This window comes from Haliotis rufescens, unplaced genomic scaffold, assembly GCF_023055435.1.
Source record: "Haliotis rufescens isolate VD_foot unplaced genomic scaffold, xgHalRufe1.0.p SCAF_16, whole genome shotgun sequence".
In the NCBI taxonomy this organism is placed as follows: domain Eukaryota; kingdom Metazoa; phylum Mollusca; class Gastropoda; order Lepetellida; family Haliotidae; genus Haliotis; species Haliotis rufescens.
Genome location: NW_025963846.1, coordinates 8,327,525 through 8,349,724, shown reverse-complemented (window position 1 = coordinate 8,349,724; position 22,200 = coordinate 8,327,525). Strand labels below are relative to the sequence as shown.

Sequence of the window (22,200 nt, the reverse complement as noted above, 5' to 3'; positions counted from 1 at the left end):
TTCAGTTTCAGTCAAATTGTAAATGGCTGTTGGCTATGTTTCATCTGTTGTCGTGACAAACAGAAACTAACCAGAGGTGTAATGGTTCCAGGGTTCGTACAGGCTTGAAAAAGCCTTGAATTTTAAGGTCCCTATTGAAAAGCCTTGATTTTTAGTGTCAACCGTGAAAAGCCTTGAAAAGCCTTGAAAATCACCAATACAGCTTGAAAAGTGTTGAATTTGTTCAAAATGACCTATATACTACTCAAAACAAGTGAAAGAACACCTGATATTTTTACATGACTACAGTTGATATGTAATAGCTGGTTCGTACTGCAACACATAGCCTTCCAATTGTGGGTGTTGTTTAACTTGTTTTGAGTAGTATACTTCTTAATCAATTTATTAAAGCACATAAAAATATGTACCAAAGGTGTTTCAGTGGGATTTATCACAGTGATAGATTTGTGTGCCAAAGATCCTGAAGAATTCATGATAGACTTAGTTCATATAGTTCTTATTGGAAAATGTGTGATGGTCATACTGCTTTTTAAGTCTGACGACTAATATATGGTAAACTGGATTCAATAATATACTGACAGACTAAGGCTAATATCCCAACTAAGAAAAACTTGAAAATGACAGTTGGCAGCCTTGAAAAGGCCTGGAATATTCCATGTCTGAATGAGCCTTGAATTCTCCCTGCACACCTTTCTATTGCACACTGTCTTTGTTACTTTGGTTTCAATTGTTATCCCCCTATTGTTGTGTTTCACTGAAATCAGTGTATAGTTAGTAAGTCAATGCTTTTTTCTGAGGTCGAAGATAAGTTCATTTAGTGTCTGCTTCAGAGTGAGCAGGCTGTGTATGGGACGCGTGGAAGGATGCTTAGTGTCTGCTTCACAGTGAGCAGGCTGTGTTTGGGATGCAAGGAAGGATGCTTGGTGTCTGCTTCAGAGTGAGCAAGCTGTGTATGGGACAGGTGGAAGGATGCTTAGTGTCTGCTTCAGAGTGAGCAAGCTGTGTATTGGACAGGTGGAAGGACGCTAAGTGTCTGCTTCAGAGTAAGCAAGCTGTGTATGGGATGCATGGAAGGATGCTTGGTGTCTGCTTCAGAGTGAGCAGGCTGTGTATTGGACAGGTGGAAGGATGCTAAGTGTCTGCTTCAGAGTGAGCAGGCTGTGTATTGGACAGGTGGAAGGATGCTTAGTGTCTGCTTCAGAGTGAGCAGGCTGTGTATTGGACAGGTGGAAGGATGCTTAGTGTCTGCTTCACAGTGAGCAGGCTGTGTTTGGGATGCGTGGAAGGACGCTAAGTGTCTGCTTCAGAGTAAGCAAGCTGTGTATTGGACAGGTGGAAGGACGCTAAGTGTCTGCTTCACAGTGAGCAGGTTGTGTGTGGGATGCGTGGAAGGACGCTAAGTGTCTGCTTCAGAGTAAACCAGCTGTGTATGGACAGGTGGAAGGACGCTAAGTGTCTGCTTCAGAGTAAGCCAGCTGTGTATTGGACAGGTGGAAGGACGCTAAGTGTCTGCTTCACAGTGAGCAGGTTGTGTGTGGGATGCGTGGAAGGACGCTAAGTGTCTGCTTCAGAGTAAGCCAGCTGTGTATTGGACAGGTGGAAGGACGCTAAGTGTCTGCTTCAGAGTGAGCAGGTTGTGTATTGGACAGGTGGAAGGACGCTAAGTGTCTGCTTCAGAGTAAACAAGCTGTGTATGGGATGCATGGAAGGATGCTTGGTGTTTCTGTTCTTGTGCTGTGTATTCGCTCTGTTGTGATCAACATTCAGTGCCTCTAGTGCCCGTCTTCCTGATGACCACTTTTGACAGTGGCACAAACAACATTCCCCCCACTCTGTTGAGTAACTGGAGCAGATACAAATGAGTTCACCCAATTTTTAGTTACATCCTTCTCCTCCCATGATTATTCAGTTGGCATGTTTTACTATGTTTCAAAATGGCTATGGCTTCTTTATGTCTTATTAGTTTGCATGTATACTACTCCACCTTTGATAAGGATATCTTTTGTCTTTCCATCATCTACATATAGAATACTAAACGAGCTCCCGTGTAATACCAATTTTATGAAACTCGTGAATAGTTGTACTATTCACGAGTTTCATAAAATTGGTTTTACACTGGAGCTCGTTTAGTATTTTATTTATTACTTGCCATTCATAACGTTTTTAGAATTATACTGTTGAGTATGAATAGGCTGACACCTACACGATCCATGGCATGGTCCAATTGAGTTTAACAGAATAAAACTTCAAACACGTCAAAAGTTGAAACGTATGAATTTAATACCATACAACGGTCCACCTTTAGATTCACAAAATTATCGTAGGGCTAAGACTATCGCAACTCACATACTTTAACAGACTAATGGCTGTCGTTGCGCTACAATACGGTCGCCTTGTGGAACGGGCCTTGCACCTCAAAGTTTACAATAACGTCACAATACCCGATGACGTAATTTGTGGAATTTTGTTGCAAGATCCATTGGCGAAACAATGCCATGTGACGTCAGCCTAGCAACAAGGTTGCTAGGGTCATCGAGTGTGCATAAGCTCCTCTCAGTGATCTATCATCTCCACATGCAATGTCGTTGAATAAGCCAAGGGATGTTGAGAGCTTTCAATATTTGTTCGTGAAACGTGTTTCAAGAGTACAAAAGCACACGTTTTGGTATTACACAATGTGTAATAAAGCAGGATGTTTATTAAATGGGTGATCTCTTCAAGTACCGGTAATAGAAAAAATGATTCTCTTGATGTGTCAATATTTAATATTTACTGACATCTGATTATCCTTACCAAAAGTGGAGTGGTATGGGTTTACAACCAAAATATAGATCAAGCATTTACAATGTGCTACGTGACTGATTGTGTATAACAGACCAGTGGCAGATTCATAACCTCTGCTCTGAGCCACTGGTTTGCCTGGACCAGACTTTATTTAAAAGCCTAGGGAAGAGGTGCTCAAGTATGATTCTGTTGATGTACAAAACAAAGATTGATTGCTTGAATCTCCAGGTAGATATATCATGGTGGACTACCTGAGAGAGTTGTTCATTCCTGGTGTTTTTGTTGCAGCTACCGGACATTCTGTCTAATAGGTGATGGGGAGAGTGCAGAGGGCTCTATCTGGGAGGCTATTGCGTTCGCCAGCCACTACAAGCTCGACAATCTTGTCTGCATCTTCGACATCAACCGACTGGGCCAGAGCGAGCCCACTAGCCTGGGACATGACACAGATATATACAAGAGGCGCATGGAAGCTTTCGGGTTGGTGGATGGCATTGTACTAGACGAATTGTTGCCTAAATTGTTTTTTTATCACAAGAAAAGTCGCCCCATGGGGTTTCCAGGGCAGAGTAGGTCTCCAGTACCCCGTGCTTGTCTCCCTGTGGTGATTCTGGGGCAGAGAAGGTCCCCTGTACCCCGTGCTTGTCTCCCTGTGATGATTCTGGGGCAGAGTAGGTCCCCAGTACCCCATGCTTGTCTCCCTGTGGTGATTCTGGGGCAGAGTAGGTCCCCAGTACCCCATGCTTGTCTTTCTGTGGGGATTCTTGGGCAGAGTAGGTCCCCAGTACCCCATGCTTGTCTCCCTGTGGTGATTCTGGGGCAGAGAAGGTCCCCTGTACCCCATGCTTGTCTTTCTGTAGGGATTCTAGGGCAGAGTAGGTCCCCAGTGCCCCATGCTTGTCTCCCTGTGGTGATTCTTGGGCAGAGTAGGTCACCAGTGCTCCATGCTTGTCTCCCTGTGTGGATTCTTGGGCAGAGTAGGTCCCCTGTACCCCATGCTTGTCTCCCTGTGGTGATTCTGGGGCAAAGTAGGTCACCTGTACCCCATGCTTGTCTCCCTGTGGTGATTCTGGGGCAGAGTAGGTCCCCTGTACCCCATGCTTGTCTCCCTGTGGTGATTCTGGGGCAGAGTAGGTCCCCTGTACCCCATGCTTGTCTCCCTGTGGTGATTCTGGGGCAGAGTAGGTCACCTGTACCCCATGCTTGTCTCCCTGTGGTGATTCTGGGGCAGAGTAGGTCCCCTGTACCCCATGCTTGTCTTTCTGTGGTGATTCTTGGGCAGAGTAGGTCCCCAGTGCCCCATGCTTGTCTCCCTGTGGTGATGGGCCGCGTCATACAAAAAGACGTTAAAAGATTGTACTTGTTGTTACCCTGTCTGGCGCTCGGCATTAAGGGGCTAAAACAAGGACTGGTCGGCTCAGAGTCAGTATACTGTGTCTGAGTGGGGTATTCATGTTAAACTGCGGCATGGTATCTCAGTGAGCTAGCACTATAAATCGGCATCAGTCCGGACTAGTACAAGCAGCCACACACACACATACACGTGCATGCACGTCGCTATATAAGTGCAATAATCTTGGACGCGACGTTAAACCCAATTTCACCTCACCTCACCCTGTGGTGATTCTTGGGCAGAGTAGGTCCCCAGCACCCCATGCTTGTCTCACTCAGGGGTGGCTACCCATTATCTGCATCCTGACAGTGTTTCATCAATTTTATACTTCCAAATTTGATATGAATGAAATATTGGAGACCATGCCAAAATCAGGTTAACATGATAAAAATTCTGATATGCAATATTTCTTTGTCAGATGGAACACAACCGTTGTTGACGGTCATGATGTAGAGGCTCTAAGCAAGGTGTTCTTCAATGCTGGTACAGTCAAGGGCCAACCAACCTGTATCATCGCTAAGACATTCAAGGGGAAGGGCTGTCCTGGTGAGTTGTATACCTGTATCATTGTTAAGACCTTCTAGGGGAAGGGCTGTCCAGGTGAGTTGTATACCTGTATCATCACTAAGACCTTCTAGGGGAGGGGCTGTGTAGGTGAGTTGTATACCTGTATCATTGTTAAGACCTTCTAGGGGAAGGGCTGTCCTGGTGAGTTGTATACCTGTATCATTGTTAAGACCTTCTAGGGGAGGGGCTGTGTAGGTGAGTTGTATACCTGTATCATCGCTAAGACCTTCAAGGGGCGGGGCTGTCCAGGTGAGTTGTATACCTGTATCATCGCTAAGACCTTCTAGGGGAGGGGCTGTGTAGGTGAGTTGTATACCTGTATCATTGTTAAGACCTTCTACGGGAGGGGCTGTGTAGGTGAGTTGTATACCTGTATCATTGTTAAGACCTTCTAGGGGAGGGGCTGTCCAGGTGAGTTGTATACCTGTATCATCGCTAAGACCTTCAAGGGGCGGGGCTGTCCAGGTGAGTTGTATACCTGTATCATCGCTAAGACCTTCAAGGGGCGGGGCTGTCCAGGTGAGTTGTATAACTGTATCATCGCTAAGACTTTCAAGTAGAGGGGCTGTCCAGGTGAGGTATACCTGTGTCAACGCAAAGACCTTCAAGGAGATTGGCTGTTCATGCGAGTTTTATACCTGTCATATAAGGTGAGGGGCTGTTTTGTATCATGATGCCATGAAATTTAGGTAATCTCTACAGGAAGTCCTTGTGATGTGTTATAGGTATCGAGGACATGGAAAACTGGCATGGTAAAGCCCTTGGTGCCAAGGGAGACGAGTGTATAGAGGCCATCAAGGCCGTCATGTCAAACAACGGTCCTTTCGGCCTCAAGCCTTCAGCCCCCACCATGATCGTGCCAGATGTGGACATCACCAACGTGAAACTTGGCGAGGCACCCAAATACAAGAAGGACGAACAGGTATGTGCTGGCTCAGTGTTATTGTGTATTATCAATACTGCAACAGTTCAATTTAAATGATAGGCCCACCCAGCCATTTGTGTGAGAGTCATTTTGTAATTTAGTCTTATGACAGCAAGACCAACCTAGGAAGGGCTAAAAAGACCCTAATAAATTTTGTAAGATAAAATCATCTAGCTCGTCAGCTGATGTTGTCATCCATCAACTGTCTTCATTTTCAACTGAATTTTTTTGGGCATGTTTATTATAATAAGTTTGTTCAAGGCATCAAAATAAGAATTTCAGTATGGCCGCTAGGTAGCCATCTTTCATTTTTATTTTAACACATACATTAAGGGCCAGAGACCTGAAACATGATGGGTCAAATGGTCACCATAAGTCATGTACTTTCTTCGGAAAGTATGTATTGGAAAATATCATTTGTTTTTAATATCTTTCCTCAGCAACTACATGAGCAATGATGCTGAATTTTGTGTGTTCCCACAAAATATAATGACCCAATTTGTTTCCTGTGTATCATGGCGGTAGTGTTGTGATATAGCTGCACATACTCTAACTGCCAGCTTCCAACATTGTACTTTCAGATTGCTACCCGTGTTGCGTATGGCAGTGCCTTGCTGAAGTTAGGGAAGGCCAACAACAGAGTTGTTGCCCTTGATGGTGATATGAAGAACTCAACATATTCCAACAAGTTCCAGGTGACTCCCTTTAGGTCTGGCTAGTTAAAGTAGCTGTTGTAGTAGCTGCTGCAATAGCTGTTGCAGTAGCTGTTGAGGTAGCTGTTGAGGTAGCTGCTGCATTAGCTGTTGCATTAGCTGTTGTAGTAGCTGTTGCAGTAGCTGTTGCATTAGCTGTTGAGGTAGCTGCTGCATTAGCTGTTGCAGTAGCTGCTGCAGTAGCTGTTGTAGTAGCTGCTGCATTAGCTGTTGTAGTAGCTGTTGTAGTAGCTGTTGCAGTAGCTGTTGAGGTAGCTGCTGCATTAGCTGTTGCAGTAGCTGCTGCAGTAGCTGTTGTAGTAGCTGCTGCATTAGCTGTTGTAGTAGCTGTTGTAGTAGCTGCTGCATTAGCTGCTGCATTAGCTGTTGCAGTAGCTGTTGCAGTAGATGTTGCAGTAGCTGTTGTAGTAGCTGTTGCAGTAGCTGTTGAGGTAGCTGCTGCATTAGCTGTTGCAGTAGCTGCTGCAGTAGCTGTTGTAGTAGCTGCTGCATTAGCTGTTGTAGTAGCTGTTGTAGTAGCTGCTGCATTAGCTGCTGCATTAGCTGTTGTAGTAGCTGTTGAGGTAGCTGCTGCATTAGCTGTTGCAGTAGCTGTTGCAGTAGATGTTGCAGTAGCTGTTGTAGTAGCTGTTGTAGTAGCTGTAGTCGTCGTTCCCCAATTGCAAAGATTGATGCTCATGAGGTCAATCACTGGATCATCTGGTCCAACCTTGTTTGTTTACAGATTGCCGTCATGAAGCTGGAATATTACTGAGTGTGACATTAATCAACAAAAAAACAAAAAAACCTGGCATTAATGGGATAAAACAAGGACTGGTTGTCTCAGTCTGAGTGGGGTATTCCTGGTAGACTGCAGCATGATATCACAGTGGGTTAGCACTATGAAACGAGCACTAGTCTCGACTAGTACACATAGGCACAAGCAAGTAAATTGCATGCATTTTATAAACGCGTGCAAACAATATATAAGTGCAATATTCTTGCATGCCACTTTAACCCACATGTCATGTGACCTGCTACACTTACAATCAGCGATACCATAATACTTATTATTCTTGTTTTGCAGGCTGCTTTCCCAGAACGCTTCATCGAGTGTTTTATTGCTGAGCAGAACATGGTTGGTGTCGGAATTGGCTGTGCAACTCGGGATCGCACCATCGTGTTCATGAGCACCTTCTCCGCCTTCTTCACTCGCGCCTTTGATCAGATCAGAATCGGCGCCATCTCGCAGACCAATGCCAACTTTGTAGGATCTCACGCTGGCGTGTCCATTGGTAAGGCTGACGTCATCACCCCAGGGGCTGACTGGTGTATCTCTCCTCCAGGGACAGGAGGGACCAGTTGGCTCAGGCACCATAGTATGCTATGCATAGCGGCGTCCCTTAGTTGTGCTTGGCAAGTCTACTACTCAGCTTTGATAGGGATAATCAGACATGTCATTCTGTTTAAATATACACTTGACATTTCATGAGAATCAGTTTTGTTTATCATGGAAAGATAAAAAAATATCCCTCTCAAAAGCTGTGAGGTATATGGTGATGAGAGTTTCTAGGTTTGCCAGCACCATGTCCATGTTCGTGAGGTTCACCAAAGTGGCAAACGTCGTAGACCTGCATCACTTCAGGCTTTGTCCCACATCAAGCTATATACCAAGATAGACCGATGTTCATGTCAATCACTGGATTGTCTGGTCCAGACTCGATTATATACAGACCGCCGTCATAGAGCTGGAATATTGCTGAATGCGGCGTTAAACAACAAACAGACACTCAAGATGTAAACCATCACTCTCATGACTTCCAATCCAATTCTTTATTGCCTACAGATGTAGGCTAGCAGCCCGTGGTACATTGTCTAATACAGTATACAGCTCAGTGCAGTTATATATTATAACACTGCGTCGAGCTTTCAGATCATAATACTATAAGTTTCCTAACATTCCTTGCATGGTAGATAAAGGTAGCTAAATTTTTCAAAACTGTTTCATTTGAGGTAGACATGAGTATATATTTAACTTTCCCAGTGATGGATGGAAGTAATATTTCTGGAGTAATACATTTGGCGGAGATCTTTATACACAGAAAATGGAACTCTGCATAGCCAAGGTTATAAACCTTGCATAGTCTTTGTTCTGTAGGTACATGTACATATCTACCTGTCTCAATAGATAACTGACCCGTGAAGACCGGGGGTAGAAAAGGTCTTCAGCAACCCATGCTTGCCATAAAAGGCACTTGTCGTAAGAGGCGACTAACGCTGACTTGATTGATGCATGTCATCGATCCCAATTGTGTGGATCGATGCCCATGATGTCAGTCACTGGATTGTCTGATGCAGACTGCCGCCATATAGCTGGAATATTGCTGAGTGCAGCAGTAAACAACAAACAAACAAACAATCAATAGATAACTGATATGAGCTACAGCAGAACTCTGCAATAGCATCCCTGAATTTACTGTATTTATAGAAGGCTCAACAGAAAGTTTATTCTTGAATATTGAATAATGAAACATCTTCGTACTACCACATATCTCAGCATGCCAGACCTGTTGATGGGTGACATTTAATCTGCAAATAAATTCTGCTATAAACATGATAAAAGATTCCTGACTGTCAAGTCTCAGCTTTTCCCAAATAAATCCAGAACCATATTTGTGGAGAAGGGACTTTCTCTTTGATGCCACTCTCATGACTTAATTACATATTTATGAGGGGCGTTGGGGTAGCCTAGTGGTTAAAGCGTTTGCTCGTCACGCCGAAGACCCGGGTTCGATTCCCCACATGGGTACAATGTGTGAAGCCCATTTCTGGTGAGTGATATTGCTGGAATTTTGCTAAAAGCGGCGTAAAACCATACTCACTCACTCACTCTCACATATTTATGTGCCACAGGTGAGGACGGTCCTTCCCAGATGGCGCTAGAGGACCTTGCGATGTTCCGTACCATCCCCGGGTCGACTGTGTTCTACCCCAGTGATGCAGTGTCAGCCGAGCGAGCCGTGGAGCTTGCTGCCAACACCAAGGGAATCTGCTTCATCCGGGTCTCTCGCCCCAACACTCCCATTCTCTATGAGTGCAATGAGAAATTCCAAATTGGGAAAGCAAAGGTGAAGTTCTGTAATTCTTTTAAGAGTTATTTTTTTCTAGAGCCTTAATAATGGCCACAATGACTGACAAGCTTTTTCTAATACCCCGTTCACATGCACCTCTATACGTATGTGTATGTGCATACGTGTTGACTGAAGTTATATCTTTACTCAAACATATAAAGTCAGAAGGAATAGGTGCATAGTCAGAAAGAAATGCAAACGTTAGTGGCTTGTAGTGTAACCACTGATTTTTAGATAACTTTTGTCATTAAACAATATATCATGTGACTAACCACGTGTCCGGGTTGTCCTGTAGGTACCCAGGTCTTGGTCAGGACCCACCTTACCTGAGTACCCAGGTCCTACTCAGTACCCACCTTACCTGAGTACCCAGGTCCTACTCAGTACCCACCTTACCTGAGTACCCGAGCTACCCATCCCAGCCCAAAAGGAAACCCACGTTTACACATTAAGGGAAAATTAGCTTTTGGGAAAAGCCCATGTTAACATTAAACTTAACTTTAAAAAAAAATATTAACCTTTCCATTTTCATTTATTAACACTCCATATTCCTTTACAGAATATTTAAACAAAGTTCATCTTGCCAGGCATTCCTAAAGGAAAAGCTTTCCAATTTCAAAATATTCAGCAGTTATGATTTCACAGTTTTAAGCCAGTTTATTAGCCCTGTTCAACAAAGTGATGCTAGGGCTATGGGAGTCAGTCATCTTGGCACCAAGATTGTTTTGTAGAATAGGGCCCATGTCCTGTACTGAGGCCTTCTTATAATAAAAGCAATTAGTTTATGCAATATTTCTCATATATCATATTACTGTTAAAGAAGATAAGAAACACCATCATTAATTGATGAATCAAATGTGTGTGGATAATACGAGGGGATGATTATTGCCATAAAAAGGTTGAACCTGCATGAACAGAATTGAAAATTTCTTGCCAAATACTTCCTTCTCTTTTAGGCATCCCTTATCCAAACCTATCAGTGGGGCATGGGTGGCCCAGTTGTCTGAGGCTCCATAGTCACTGTCTGCCACCCACTCATGCTGTGTACCCGTGAAGATCCGGGGTAGAATAGGTCTTCAGCAACCCATGCTTGCCATAAAAGGCGACTATGCTTGTCGTAAGAGGCGACTAACGGGATCGGGTGGTCAGGCTCGCTGACTTGGTTAATGCATGTCATCATATCCCAATTGCGTGGATTGATGCTCGTGATATCAATCACTGGATTGCCTGGTCCAGACTCAATTATTTACAGATCGCCGTCATATAGCTGGAATATTGCTGAGTGCTATGTTAAACAACAAACAAAGTAATGCTGTGGTTTGTGATGCATAGAACATGGGAGACAACTCTTACTTAGGAGATAAACATTGTGCTTTCAGTCTGTGTCCCACCTTCCTAATGTAAACATATCGTGATGATTTTGAGCATCTATTATACATAGACGATTTTTGGCTTCAAACCCCATTTAAAACCACTTTCATCTGACCAGATTACGGCACACACTTTGGTTAAATATCAGGACAAAAAATATTTGTTGACATCTGTTAAAATGGCATCTACGTTTATGTTATTGTAGATTGTGCGCCAGAGTGATAGCGATGTTGTGACAATCGTAGCATCATGTGTGACACTTGTGGAGGCGTTAAAGGCTGCAGACACTCTCGCATCCAGTGGCGTGAATGTCAGGGTCATCGATCCCTTCACTATCAAACCCATTGACGCTGCCACCATCATCAGCAGCGCTAGGAAGACAAATGGTCGCATCATCACTGTGGAGGACCACTATCCTGAAGGTACGCAACATTACCACAATATCATCACAACATCACCGCCACATCACCGTCATGTCACTGTCATATCACTGTCACATTGCCGCCTCATTCCCACATCACCAAACATCCCCACGCACCGCAACATCACCGCCACATCACCATCACATTGCTGCCTCATTCCGACATCACCAAACATCCCCACTTCACCACAACATCAACGCCACATCACCGCCACATCACTGTCACATCACTGTCACATTGCCGCCTCATCCCCACATCACTGCAACATCACCGCCACATCACTGTCACATTGCCGCCTCATCCCCACATCACTGCAACATCACCGCCACATCACTGTCACATTGCCGCCTCATTCCCACATCACCGCAACATCACCCCAACATCACCCCAACATCACCCCAACATCACCCCAACATCACATCAGTTACATTCCCACAATATCATCACATCACCACATTACCGCCGCAACATCGCCACTACACCACCACCACATATACCCACATCACACCAAACATGACAGGCATTGAAAGTGTATCGCAACAAACGTAAACCAACAATGCACCCCTAAAGTAGATGAAACAAGCCTTGCAAGATTTAGTTTTTACCCCTCACTATTGTGATGTCACACTGTGTAGTTTATTTTAACATCCATGAAATGTCAGTCGGATATAGAAAAGCACAGACTTTTCAAGCTCAGTTTGTCCTAATAGTGGAAACTCTCTCTCTTACTATTTGATTTGTGTTCTGCTAAAATGATATTGCCACACATACTCGGCATTTTTAAAGCTATAGTTGTTCAGGTCATTATTTCCACAAACTACAATTAGGGAAGAAGTATGTTTCTACCAATCTTAGGTTCTGTGTGGATGGGGATGTCAAGTCAACGAAAACTGTTTCTATCAGAGGTGGTTATTGTGATTTGAAGCCCTGATTCAGCAATCGGGATTACTGTATTCGACATAATAAGCGCCAAGTGCGCTCTCAAAATTAGAAATAGGGGGCTTATTAGAAAATTATTTTGGTGTTGAAAGATAAATTTCGTGGTTTATGCTGACAGCCTGAAATGTTTATATACGACAGATATTTTTTTCCAGAATTTAATTGACCGCCACTGTGGTCTAGTGGTAGAGCGTTCGCCTGGAGAGCGGAAGGTCCGGGGTTCGATCCCTGGCCGCGTGATACCAAAAGACATTAAAAGAGGGTACTTGTTGTTACCCTGTCTGGTGCTCAGCATTAAGGGGCTAAAACAAGGACTGGTCGGCTCGGAGTCAGTATACTGTGTCTGAGTGGGGTATTCATGTTAAACTGCGGCATGGTATCTCAGTGAGCTAGCACTATAAATCGGCATCAGTTCGGACTAGTACAAGCAGACACACACACACACACACGCTCACACTCACACTCACACTCACACTCACACTCACACTCACACACACGTACATGTACATGCACGTCGCTATATAAGTGCAATAGTCTTGGACGCGACGTTCAACCCCATTTCACCTCACCTCACCTCACCAGAATTTAATTGCCCATAATTAAGGGTGCATATAACACACCAGTGCGTATCATAAGCGAATGAATAAGTCTTGTGTGCATTGATCAATCGGAAGGGGTGCTAATTGGCATTGTTCACTCGCCAATATATTATGAAAAATCGCCGTGGGCGCTTATTAGAGCAGGGCGTTTATTACGTCGAATACGGTATGTATATTCCAATTCGTGAAAGAATAACTAACAAGCGTATTTGTTTGTGTCCTTAGGAGGAATAGGGGAGGCTGTGCAGAGTGCGGTCAGCATGGAAAAGGACATCATCGTGAAACGACTAGCAGTCCAGGAGGTCCCACGCAGCGGTAAACCAGCTGAACTCATTGAGAAGTATGGAATCAGTGCCAACTGTATCGTCAAGGCTGTCAACCAGATTATGTCTCAGTGAGCTCGACAACTGCCACTGTACAGAACAAAGGAAAGATTCCGTTGTGTTTCCTTTGAAAGGAAACAGGCCACCATTGTAAACTGCATTTAGGAAATCATTAAGAGGGGGAAATATGTTTTGTTAATGTTTCTGTTATGAACAGTTGTTTGTGCATTTGTCAAGTGATTATGGATGATCTTGAATATTCACATGGGCATTTCATTGTGGATAGTATGTTGTGTCAGTGTGTTAGCACAAGAATGATATCACTTTGTTGTATTGTAAGGTCCTTGTTAAGGGATGTGTTTGTCACAGCTCCAGTGCTTGTTGATCAACTGTTACAGCGTGTGCAGTTTGCCATACATTGTTGAGCCTTGTTTTAGTACAGAGAACATGAACCAATGACTACATACAGTGAGGTGTGAAATAAAAATATAGGGAAATGTTTATAGTTTTATTTTATATATATATAGCTTTTTACTGTTGCAAGAAATTTAATCAAGACTAACAAAGTATATGACTCTTCTGAACTTCTATTTCTAATTGAACATTTACTGTGCTAGTTGCTAACTTTTGTTTTTTACAAGTCTACATCAGTCTGCTTGCTACCCCTTTAGTAAATGTCTTTAGTAGGGGATAGGCCTTGTACACCAGGGGGCACCTGTGAACTTCAGCATAATTACAGCCTTGATATATTGCCTTAAGTTTCATCTTTGAAATAAAAATGGATTATGAACTGATTGAGTTTGTTTTGTGCCTACGCTTGACCTTGACATTCAGAATATGGCCATGAATATATTGCCAAGCTCACTCCTGCCACCAAGAGTGAGGGTGATTTTGGTCTTAGACCCTCTTTGAATAGCATTTTGGTTTAATATCAATTAGTCAGCTGAAGGTGAGGGCAAGGTCAAATGCAGGTCCTAGACTTTTCAGTGAGTTTGGTTTTCATGACACTTTGAACAGTAGTTCAGTTTTGGGGACTGGTCATTTATTATTGGGAGGAGGGAGATTGGTCTCTCTCCTCTCTCTCTCTCTCTCACAGACCGCCTCCGTGGTCTTGTGGTAGAGCGTCCGCCCTGAGAGCGGAAGGTCCAGGGTTCGATCCCGGGCCGCGTCATACAAAAAGACGTTAAAAGATTGTACTTGTTGTTACCCTGTCTGGCGCTCGGCATTAAGGGGCTAAAACAAGGACTGGTCGGCTCAGAGTCAGTATACTGTGTCTGAGTGGGGTATTCATGTTAAACTGCGGCATGGTATCTCAGTGAGCTAGCACTATAAATCGGCATCAGTCCGGACTAGTACAAGCAGCCATACACGTGCATGCACGTCGCTATATAAGTGCAATAATCTTGGACGCGACGTTAAACCCAATTTCACCTCACCTCTCTCTCACACTCACACTCACACTCACACTCACACACACTCACACTCACACTCACTCACACTCACACTCACACCTACACACCTATGACATGCTCCTGGCTTGCCTCTGGGCTGCAACACTGCACAGTGAATTCCAGTGCCACAGACAATTGGAACCTGATTCCCTGCTCCTGCCAACATGTAGAACCATTGAAAAAAATACAATAACCTGAATTGTGGGTGATAGGTGTCCTGCACCAGGTTTAATGCATAATTATTGCTTTGGTAGCATCAGCACAGCATGGTTTTGTAGGAAGTGCCTTGTGACTGGAGAAGTGGGTGGTTCTATCCCCAGCCACATCATTCCAAAAGAGACCGCCTCTGTGATCTAGTGGTAGAGCGTCCGCCCGGAGAGCGGAAGGTCAAGAGTTCGATCCCCGGCCCGTCATACCAAAAGACGTTAAAAGATGGTACTTGTTGTTACCCTGTCTGGCACTCGGCATTAAGGGGCTAAAACAAGGACTGGTCGGCTCGGAGTCAGTATACTGTGTCTGAGTGGGGTATTCATGTTAAACTGCGGCATGGTATCTCAGTGAGCTAGCACTATAAATCGGCATCAGTCCGGACTAGTACAAGCAGCCATACACGTGCATGCACGTCGCTATATAAGTGCAATAATCTTGGACGCGACGTTAAACCCAATTTCACCTCACCTCTCTCTCACACTCACACACACTCACGCTCTCACACACACTCACACTCACACACACTCACACTCACACTCACACTCACACCTACACACCTATGACATGCTCCTGGCTTGCCTCTGGGCTGCAACACTGCACAGTGAATTCCAGTGCCACAGACAATTGGAACCTGATTCCCTGCTCCTGCCAACATGTAGAACCATTGAAAAAAATACAATAACCTGAATTGTGGGTGATAGGTGTCCTGCACCGGGTTTAATGCATAATTATTGCTTTGGTAGCATCAGCACAGCATGGTTTTGTAGGAAGTGCCTTGTGACTGGAGAAGTGGGTGGTTCTATCCCCAGCCACATCATTCCAAAAGAGACCGCCTCTGTGGTCTAGTGGTAGAGCGTCCGCCCGGAGAGCGGAAGGTCAAGAGTTCGATCCCCGGCCCGTCATACCAAAAGACGTTAAAAGATGGTACTTGTTGTTACCCTGTCTGGCACTCGGCATTAAGGGGCTAAAACAAGGACTGGTCGGCTCGGAGTCAGTATACTGTGTCTGAGTGGGGTATTCATGTTAAACTGCGGCATGGTATCTCAGTGAGCTAGCACTATAAATCGGCATCAGTCCGGTCTAGTACAAACAGCCACACACATACACGTGCATGCACGTCGCTATATAAGTGCAATAATCTTGGACGCGACGTTAAACCCCATTTCACCTTACCTCACCTCACCTTTGCATTCCAAAAGATGGTACTTGATGTTACCCTGGATGGCACTGCATAAGGGGATAAAGCAAGGACTGGTCAGTATACTGTGTCTGAGTAGGGTATCCATGTTTAACTGGGACATGGTATCTCAGTGGGCTGGCACTATAAAACCAGCATTTGTCCTGAGTTAGTACAGGTTGCCACACATAGCCACACATAGCCACACACAAGCATGTACATCGCTGAATGAGTGCAATAATATTGAATGGATGTTTAACCCCATTTCACCTGACCTCACCTCAATTGTGGAGACCTTGGGATTTGGTGGTGCAAACTGATCCACACTCAGTGTATTTACAGGCAGCCATGATGTAGCTGATATACTGCTGAATGATTCGCTCACTCATTCACTACACAATGTCAAAAGATATCAAGTGACACTCTCAACTGCAACTAAAAAAAGTTGACAGGATAAATGTGGATATTTATCGAAGCATTCGTAAAATCTAATTGGCACGTCTAATTTTTAAAGGGAGACAACTTTAGTTGGTGATAAACTTGTAGGCCTGTTGCAGTTATTCTGTAATGCATATTTATTGTCTTCAACAAGGGTGAATACGACAGCATATTTTATTATAAGATCATTAAAGGGGGATGAGCCTCTGACAAGTTGACAGGCCCAGCAGGCGATGTGTAAATAACAATTCAGACAATAACAATTGTACCAGACAATCCAGTGATTGACATCATGAGCATCAATCACAATTAGATACAATGACATGCATCAACCAATTCCATTGTGTCCGACCATCCGATCTATTTAGTAGTCACCACTTGCGACATGCATACATTGCTGGGTACCCATGTTTGGAATCTCCACTGATGAATCCACGATCTTATTACAAGCATGGGTTGCTGGAGACCAATTCTAACCTGTATCTTCACAAAATAGCATTATGCACATAACACCGTACATAGAGGCAATGTCTTCGTGTTTAACAGGGCACTACTTCCAACATCCAGACCTTGACTGGAAATATTCACCAGAACCTGGATCATGGCCTCCCTTTGACTAGTCTCCCTGTTGTTTGTTAGTTTTTAGTTGTTGTTAAACGCAGCACTCAACAAGCTATATGACTGCGGTCAGTTAAAAATCGAGTCTGGACAAGACAATCCAGATATTGACATCATGAGCATCGATCTACGTAAAAGGGATACGCTGACATGCATCAACCAAGTCAGCGGGCCTGACCAACCGATCCCGTAAGTCGCCTCTTGCGGCAAGCATAGTCGCCTTTTACGGCAAGCATTGGTTGCTGAAGACCTATTCTACCTCGGATCTTCACGGGTACCCCCTTTAGATACGTTCGAAAGACTCCCTTTAAATGCTTTGATCGTTTCCCATTAAATGCTTCCTTGAGAGGTATTTGGAAGTTGGAGTTCTAAGTAAGGATAAGATATATGGATGAAAAACATCTTCATTACAATTAGGAGGGACAGTGTAGGTTATAACGCCGTTATCAAGCATGTGAGAACATACACCGAAACGTCGCTCCTAATTTTAATAAAGAAATTGTTCATCCATATAGCCTATTGTAAAAAGAGACTAACGGGATCGGGTGGTCAGGCTCACTGACTTGCTTGGTGCATGTAATCGTATCCCAAATGCGTGGATCGATGCTCATGGTGTCAATCACTGGATTGTACGGAAGCCTTTTAGGGCCATTTGTTTTTGGGTTTTTTTCGATACTATCTTGAAATTTCAGGTTACTAAGTTATAATTTAAAGATACTATCTTGAAATTTCAAGATACTAAGTTGAAATTTCAAGATACTAAGTTAAAATTCAAGATACTAAGTTGAAATTTCAAGACTTTCTTGAAATTTTAAGATACTAAGTTGAAATTTCAAGATAATAAGTTTTTAACATCCTAAGATGTAAAAATACGTTTGAAGTGAATAATCTTGAAATATCAACTTCGTATCTTGAAATTTCAACTTAGTATCTTGAAATTTCAACTTCTCTATCTTTAGATTTCAACTTAGTATCTTGAAATTTCAAGATAGTATCTTGAAATTTCAACTTCTCTATCTTGAAATTTCAACTTAGAATCTTGAAATTTCAAGATAGTATCGAAAAAAATAAAAAAACAAATGGCCCTAAAAGGCTTCCGTAGGATTGTCTGTCTTGTCCAGACTCGATCATGTTTTCAGACTGCTGTCATATAGCTGGAATATTGCAAAGTGTGGCGTTAAACAACAACGAAACAAACAAACATGTAAATATCCCCAAAAATATTCATGATCACTAAGTTCAGTATACTTCTACCCAGCACAGGTGACGATACAGTAAGCCCTCATATTGCATTGTCATATGATATTATCAGATCAGCGGCACGTGCAAGTCGTATATATAGACTAATGCATCTTGATGAAAACCAAGAGTATCGACCGCCTCCGTGGTCTTGTGGATAGTGTCCGCCCGGAGACCGTTCGATCCCCAGCCGCGTCATACCAAAAGACGTTAAAAGATAACTTTCGGTTACCCTGCCTGGCTTGGCATTAAGGGGCTAAAACAAGGACTGGTCGGCTCGGAGTCAGTATACTGTGTCTGAGTGGGGTATCCATGTTACACTGCGGCATTAGTCCGGACTAGTACAAGCAGCCACACACGCACGCACGCACGCACGCACGCACGCACGCACGCACACACACACACACACACACGTGCATTCACGTCGCGGCTTAAGTGCTATAATCTTGAACGCGACGTTAAACCCCATTTCACCCCACGAGCGTCGAACCTGTGATATGCGATACATAGTCGTGTTGTGAGGTTGTTTCAGTTAATAACGTATAATCTTCATGTATACCAATACCCCGTACACATGCACAACATTTACTCACGTAAGTAATTTTGCACAGGTGTAACTATACATACGTGTGTATATGTATTTACTATGCGTTCACATGAAAATCAACATGTGTCTATAAAGTATGTAAATTGTGTAAGGCACACATATTCGTCAGTCTGTTTACGACTTTCAACACAAAACAGGTTGTTTTCCAATCAAAGATGAAGGTGAAGAGAGTTGCTTCACCGAAGATTTTCGCGTGAAGCAGCGTGTGTTTGATTTAATTTGTACATAAAGTTTTGACTCCTTGAAACTAAAAGAAAACACCGTCCGCTCAACTCTGTATATACGCATAAAAGTTGGCAACTGTTGACAATTTGTTTGGTGTTGGCAAAAGAACAGATATTAATTAGATCATCCTCTCACGTTAACATAATCGTTCACATTGAACATATACACACTGTGCAAATTTACATTTACCTGCTCCGGACACGATGCAAATTTGCTCCTGGTGTAAATATACACACACGAGTAAATGCGTTCACATGACAAGTATACTCACGTATGTATTTCTACACATGTATGCACATGTATGCACATATACACACAGTGCAAATTTACATTTACATTTGCACATGCTCCGGACATGATGCAAATTTGCTCCTGGTGTAAATATACCCACATGAGTAAACGCGTTCACATGACAAGTATACTCACGTATGTATTTCTACACACGTATACACACATACACACATATGTATAGAGGCGCATGTGAACGGGGTATTTAAGACCCGTGAACATTCCGGATAATATATACTACGCCAAAAAAGTAGGGGATAGTAGGAATCATCACGACATATCTTCTGATCTGTATCAGTCGTCTAAGGCGCCGCAATTCGCTGTGCAGAGTTGCGTCCCTTGGGCACGCCAGAAACCTATGGTTGTGGGTTCGAATCCCGGTTCACCCCGATTATGTTTCTAGGTTTGTCAGCACCGTACCCGTGCTCGTGGGTTTCACCGAAGTGGTAAACGTCTGAGACCTGCATCACTTCGGGCTTTCCTCCCACATTAAGCTGACACGCCGTGATATAACTGGAATACTGTTAAAAGCGGCGTAAAACCTAACTCACTCACTCACTCACTCTGATCTGTATGGTATTGCCAAGGCAAATGGAAATGATACGATAATATCTGCGGGGAAGTAGGCGATCAGATCAAATGGGTTCTATTATAAAAATGGATCTAATTGTTGGTGTGATGAGATGGTACGTGGCGCACTATAGGCCGTAAAAGAGGTCGGGGTCAGATTCGAAATTTGCATTTTGCAGCTAACAGGGTTAACAACGGTAAATCTGGCATTCCACCCCTTGCACGTGGTGTCCGAGGTCACAATGTTTTGTTTGGGAGCTTGATTTCTTCGGAAATATTCTTACCACCTAAATCACTTACTTTCCATTGCCAGACATTGGTGCATTTTTAGTAGTTTCACATCAAAACAAAATATCCCGTACGTTTTAGCATACTACATAGGTCCCTGGTGATGTATGCTTGTAAGAGGCAACTAAATAGATCTGGTATAGTCAGGCTCGGTGACTTGGTTGCTGGAATGTCATTGTATCCCAGTTGAGTGCATGGATCAGTGCTGAAGATGATCACGGATTGTCTGGTCCAAACTCAATTATTTACAAACCGCCCTTATATCGATGGAATATTATTGAGTTAAAAATTAATTAAATTAAAAATATAAACAAAGATGCTGAGACGGTGCAATGATTGCCAGTACCGCCCCTGGATTTCGCCAAATAAAGCTGAAACGTTAACTGAAATACGGTGAAAAGAGGCGTTAAATCCAACCATCAGCTGTAAGGCGACTCTCCTCTATGACTGGACATCATAGTGAGTGAGTGAGTATGGTTTTACGCCGCTTTTAGCAATATTCCAGCAATATCACGGCGGGGGACACCAGAAATGGGCTTCACACATTGTACCCATGTCGGGAATCGGACCCGGGTCTTCGGCGTGACGAGCGAACGCTTTAACCACTAGGCTACCCGACCGCCCTTATATACGAATGAATGAATGAATGAATGAATGAATGAGTTTAGACACTGTTTCAGTTTCCACGAGTACGAGTATGGTGCTGACAAGCATAGAACCATAATCAGAGCGAATATGTGTTTCGAACCCACTATCACTACAACAGGTTTCTGGCAAGCCTAAGGGACGCAACTCTGCACAGCGAATTGCGTGGCCTCAGACGACTGGGCCACCCGTGCCTCCTATGAGCAGGATGGACGACGATCAAGACAAGAACCACCTCGTATATTTCCCTTAAAATATATATTTACATTTGTTTACGTCAACAATAAAAAAAAAGACAAAATAATCATGTGGTATAGTCCTGTGCGGTAGAAGCTGGGAACGTTGGCAACTGTGGGAAAATAACTCACCATTTGCGATGTAATATTAGTACATGCAGTTATGTATCATACATGACATGACACATTGGTAGAGATCGACAAAGTATGAACACTATTCACAGTCAGTCGCGCACAGTATGGTGTTATTGTCTGCTGACATTCTGTCTTGGAATTTACATCAATATTCCACTAATGACGGTATGTGCTTATCTTGACGTCACAGGTCAAAGGTCGGTATAATTAAAGTATCCGACATTCCGTGTTTCTAATTAAGGAAGACCTGATCGCTACACTATTCACTACAGGAAGGAAACGCCAAAGTGGCGTATTTTACCACAGGAAATACAACTCGCGACTCTAAGCTTGGTCTCAAGTCCACAGCAGCATATCAACTAGAATACGTATACGCATACATGTATACCGTAGTTCATCTATTAATAGACCGCCTCCGTGGTCTTGTGGTAGAGCGTCCGCCCGGAGAGCGGAAGGTCCAGGGTTCGATCCCGGGCCGCGTCATACAAAAAGACGTTAAAAGATTGTACTTGTTGTTACCCTGTCTGGCGCTCGGCATTAAGGGGCTAAAACAAGGACTGGTCGGCTCGGAGTCAGTATACTGTGTCTGAGTGGGGTATTCATGTTAAACTGCGGCATGGTATCTCAGTGAGCTAGCACTATAAATCGGCATCAGTCCGGACTAGTACAAGCAGCCACACACACACATACACGTGCATGCACGTCGCTATATAAGTGCAATAATCTTGGACGCGACGTTAAACCCCATTTCACCTCACCTCATCTATTAATAGCCGATTATATAAGGTGCAATGCTTTGAAATAACTTCAAATAAGAATAGGCTTTTTAATAAGGGCGGGCGATGGGTTGGATTTGTGGTGAAAGGGTTCATTCGTGACGAAGGCCCGGGTTCGAGCCTCACATGGCTACAATGTACATATAAAACA

The 22,200-nt window shown here is 43.6% G+C and overlaps 1 protein-coding gene across 2 annotated transcripts in view; it reads left to right on the top strand.

Annotated features, from left to right (window-relative positions):
- Window positions 1-13,936, top strand: part of LOC124134160 (transketolase-like) — a 30,493-nt gene extending 16,557 nt beyond the window's left edge. For both annotated transcript variants that reach the window (XM_048396831.1, XM_048396832.1), the window contains 8 exons: window positions 3,073-3,264; window positions 4,596-4,723; window positions 5,470-5,666; window positions 6,251-6,364; window positions 7,449-7,656; window positions 9,275-9,489; window positions 11,069-11,285; window positions 13,049-13,936. In XM_048396831.1, the coding sequence (XP_048252788.1) occupies window positions 3,073-3,264; window positions 4,596-4,723; window positions 5,470-5,666; window positions 6,251-6,364; window positions 7,449-7,656; window positions 9,275-9,489; window positions 11,069-11,285; window positions 13,049-13,221 (1,444 nt within the window). In that variant the 3' untranslated portion in view covers window positions 13,222-13,936. The remainder of the gene's footprint in view (window positions 1-3,072; window positions 3,265-4,595; window positions 4,724-5,469; window positions 5,667-6,250; window positions 6,365-7,448; window positions 7,657-9,274; window positions 9,490-11,068; window positions 11,286-13,048) is intronic.
- Window positions 13,937-22,200: the final 8,264 nt, after the last annotated feature.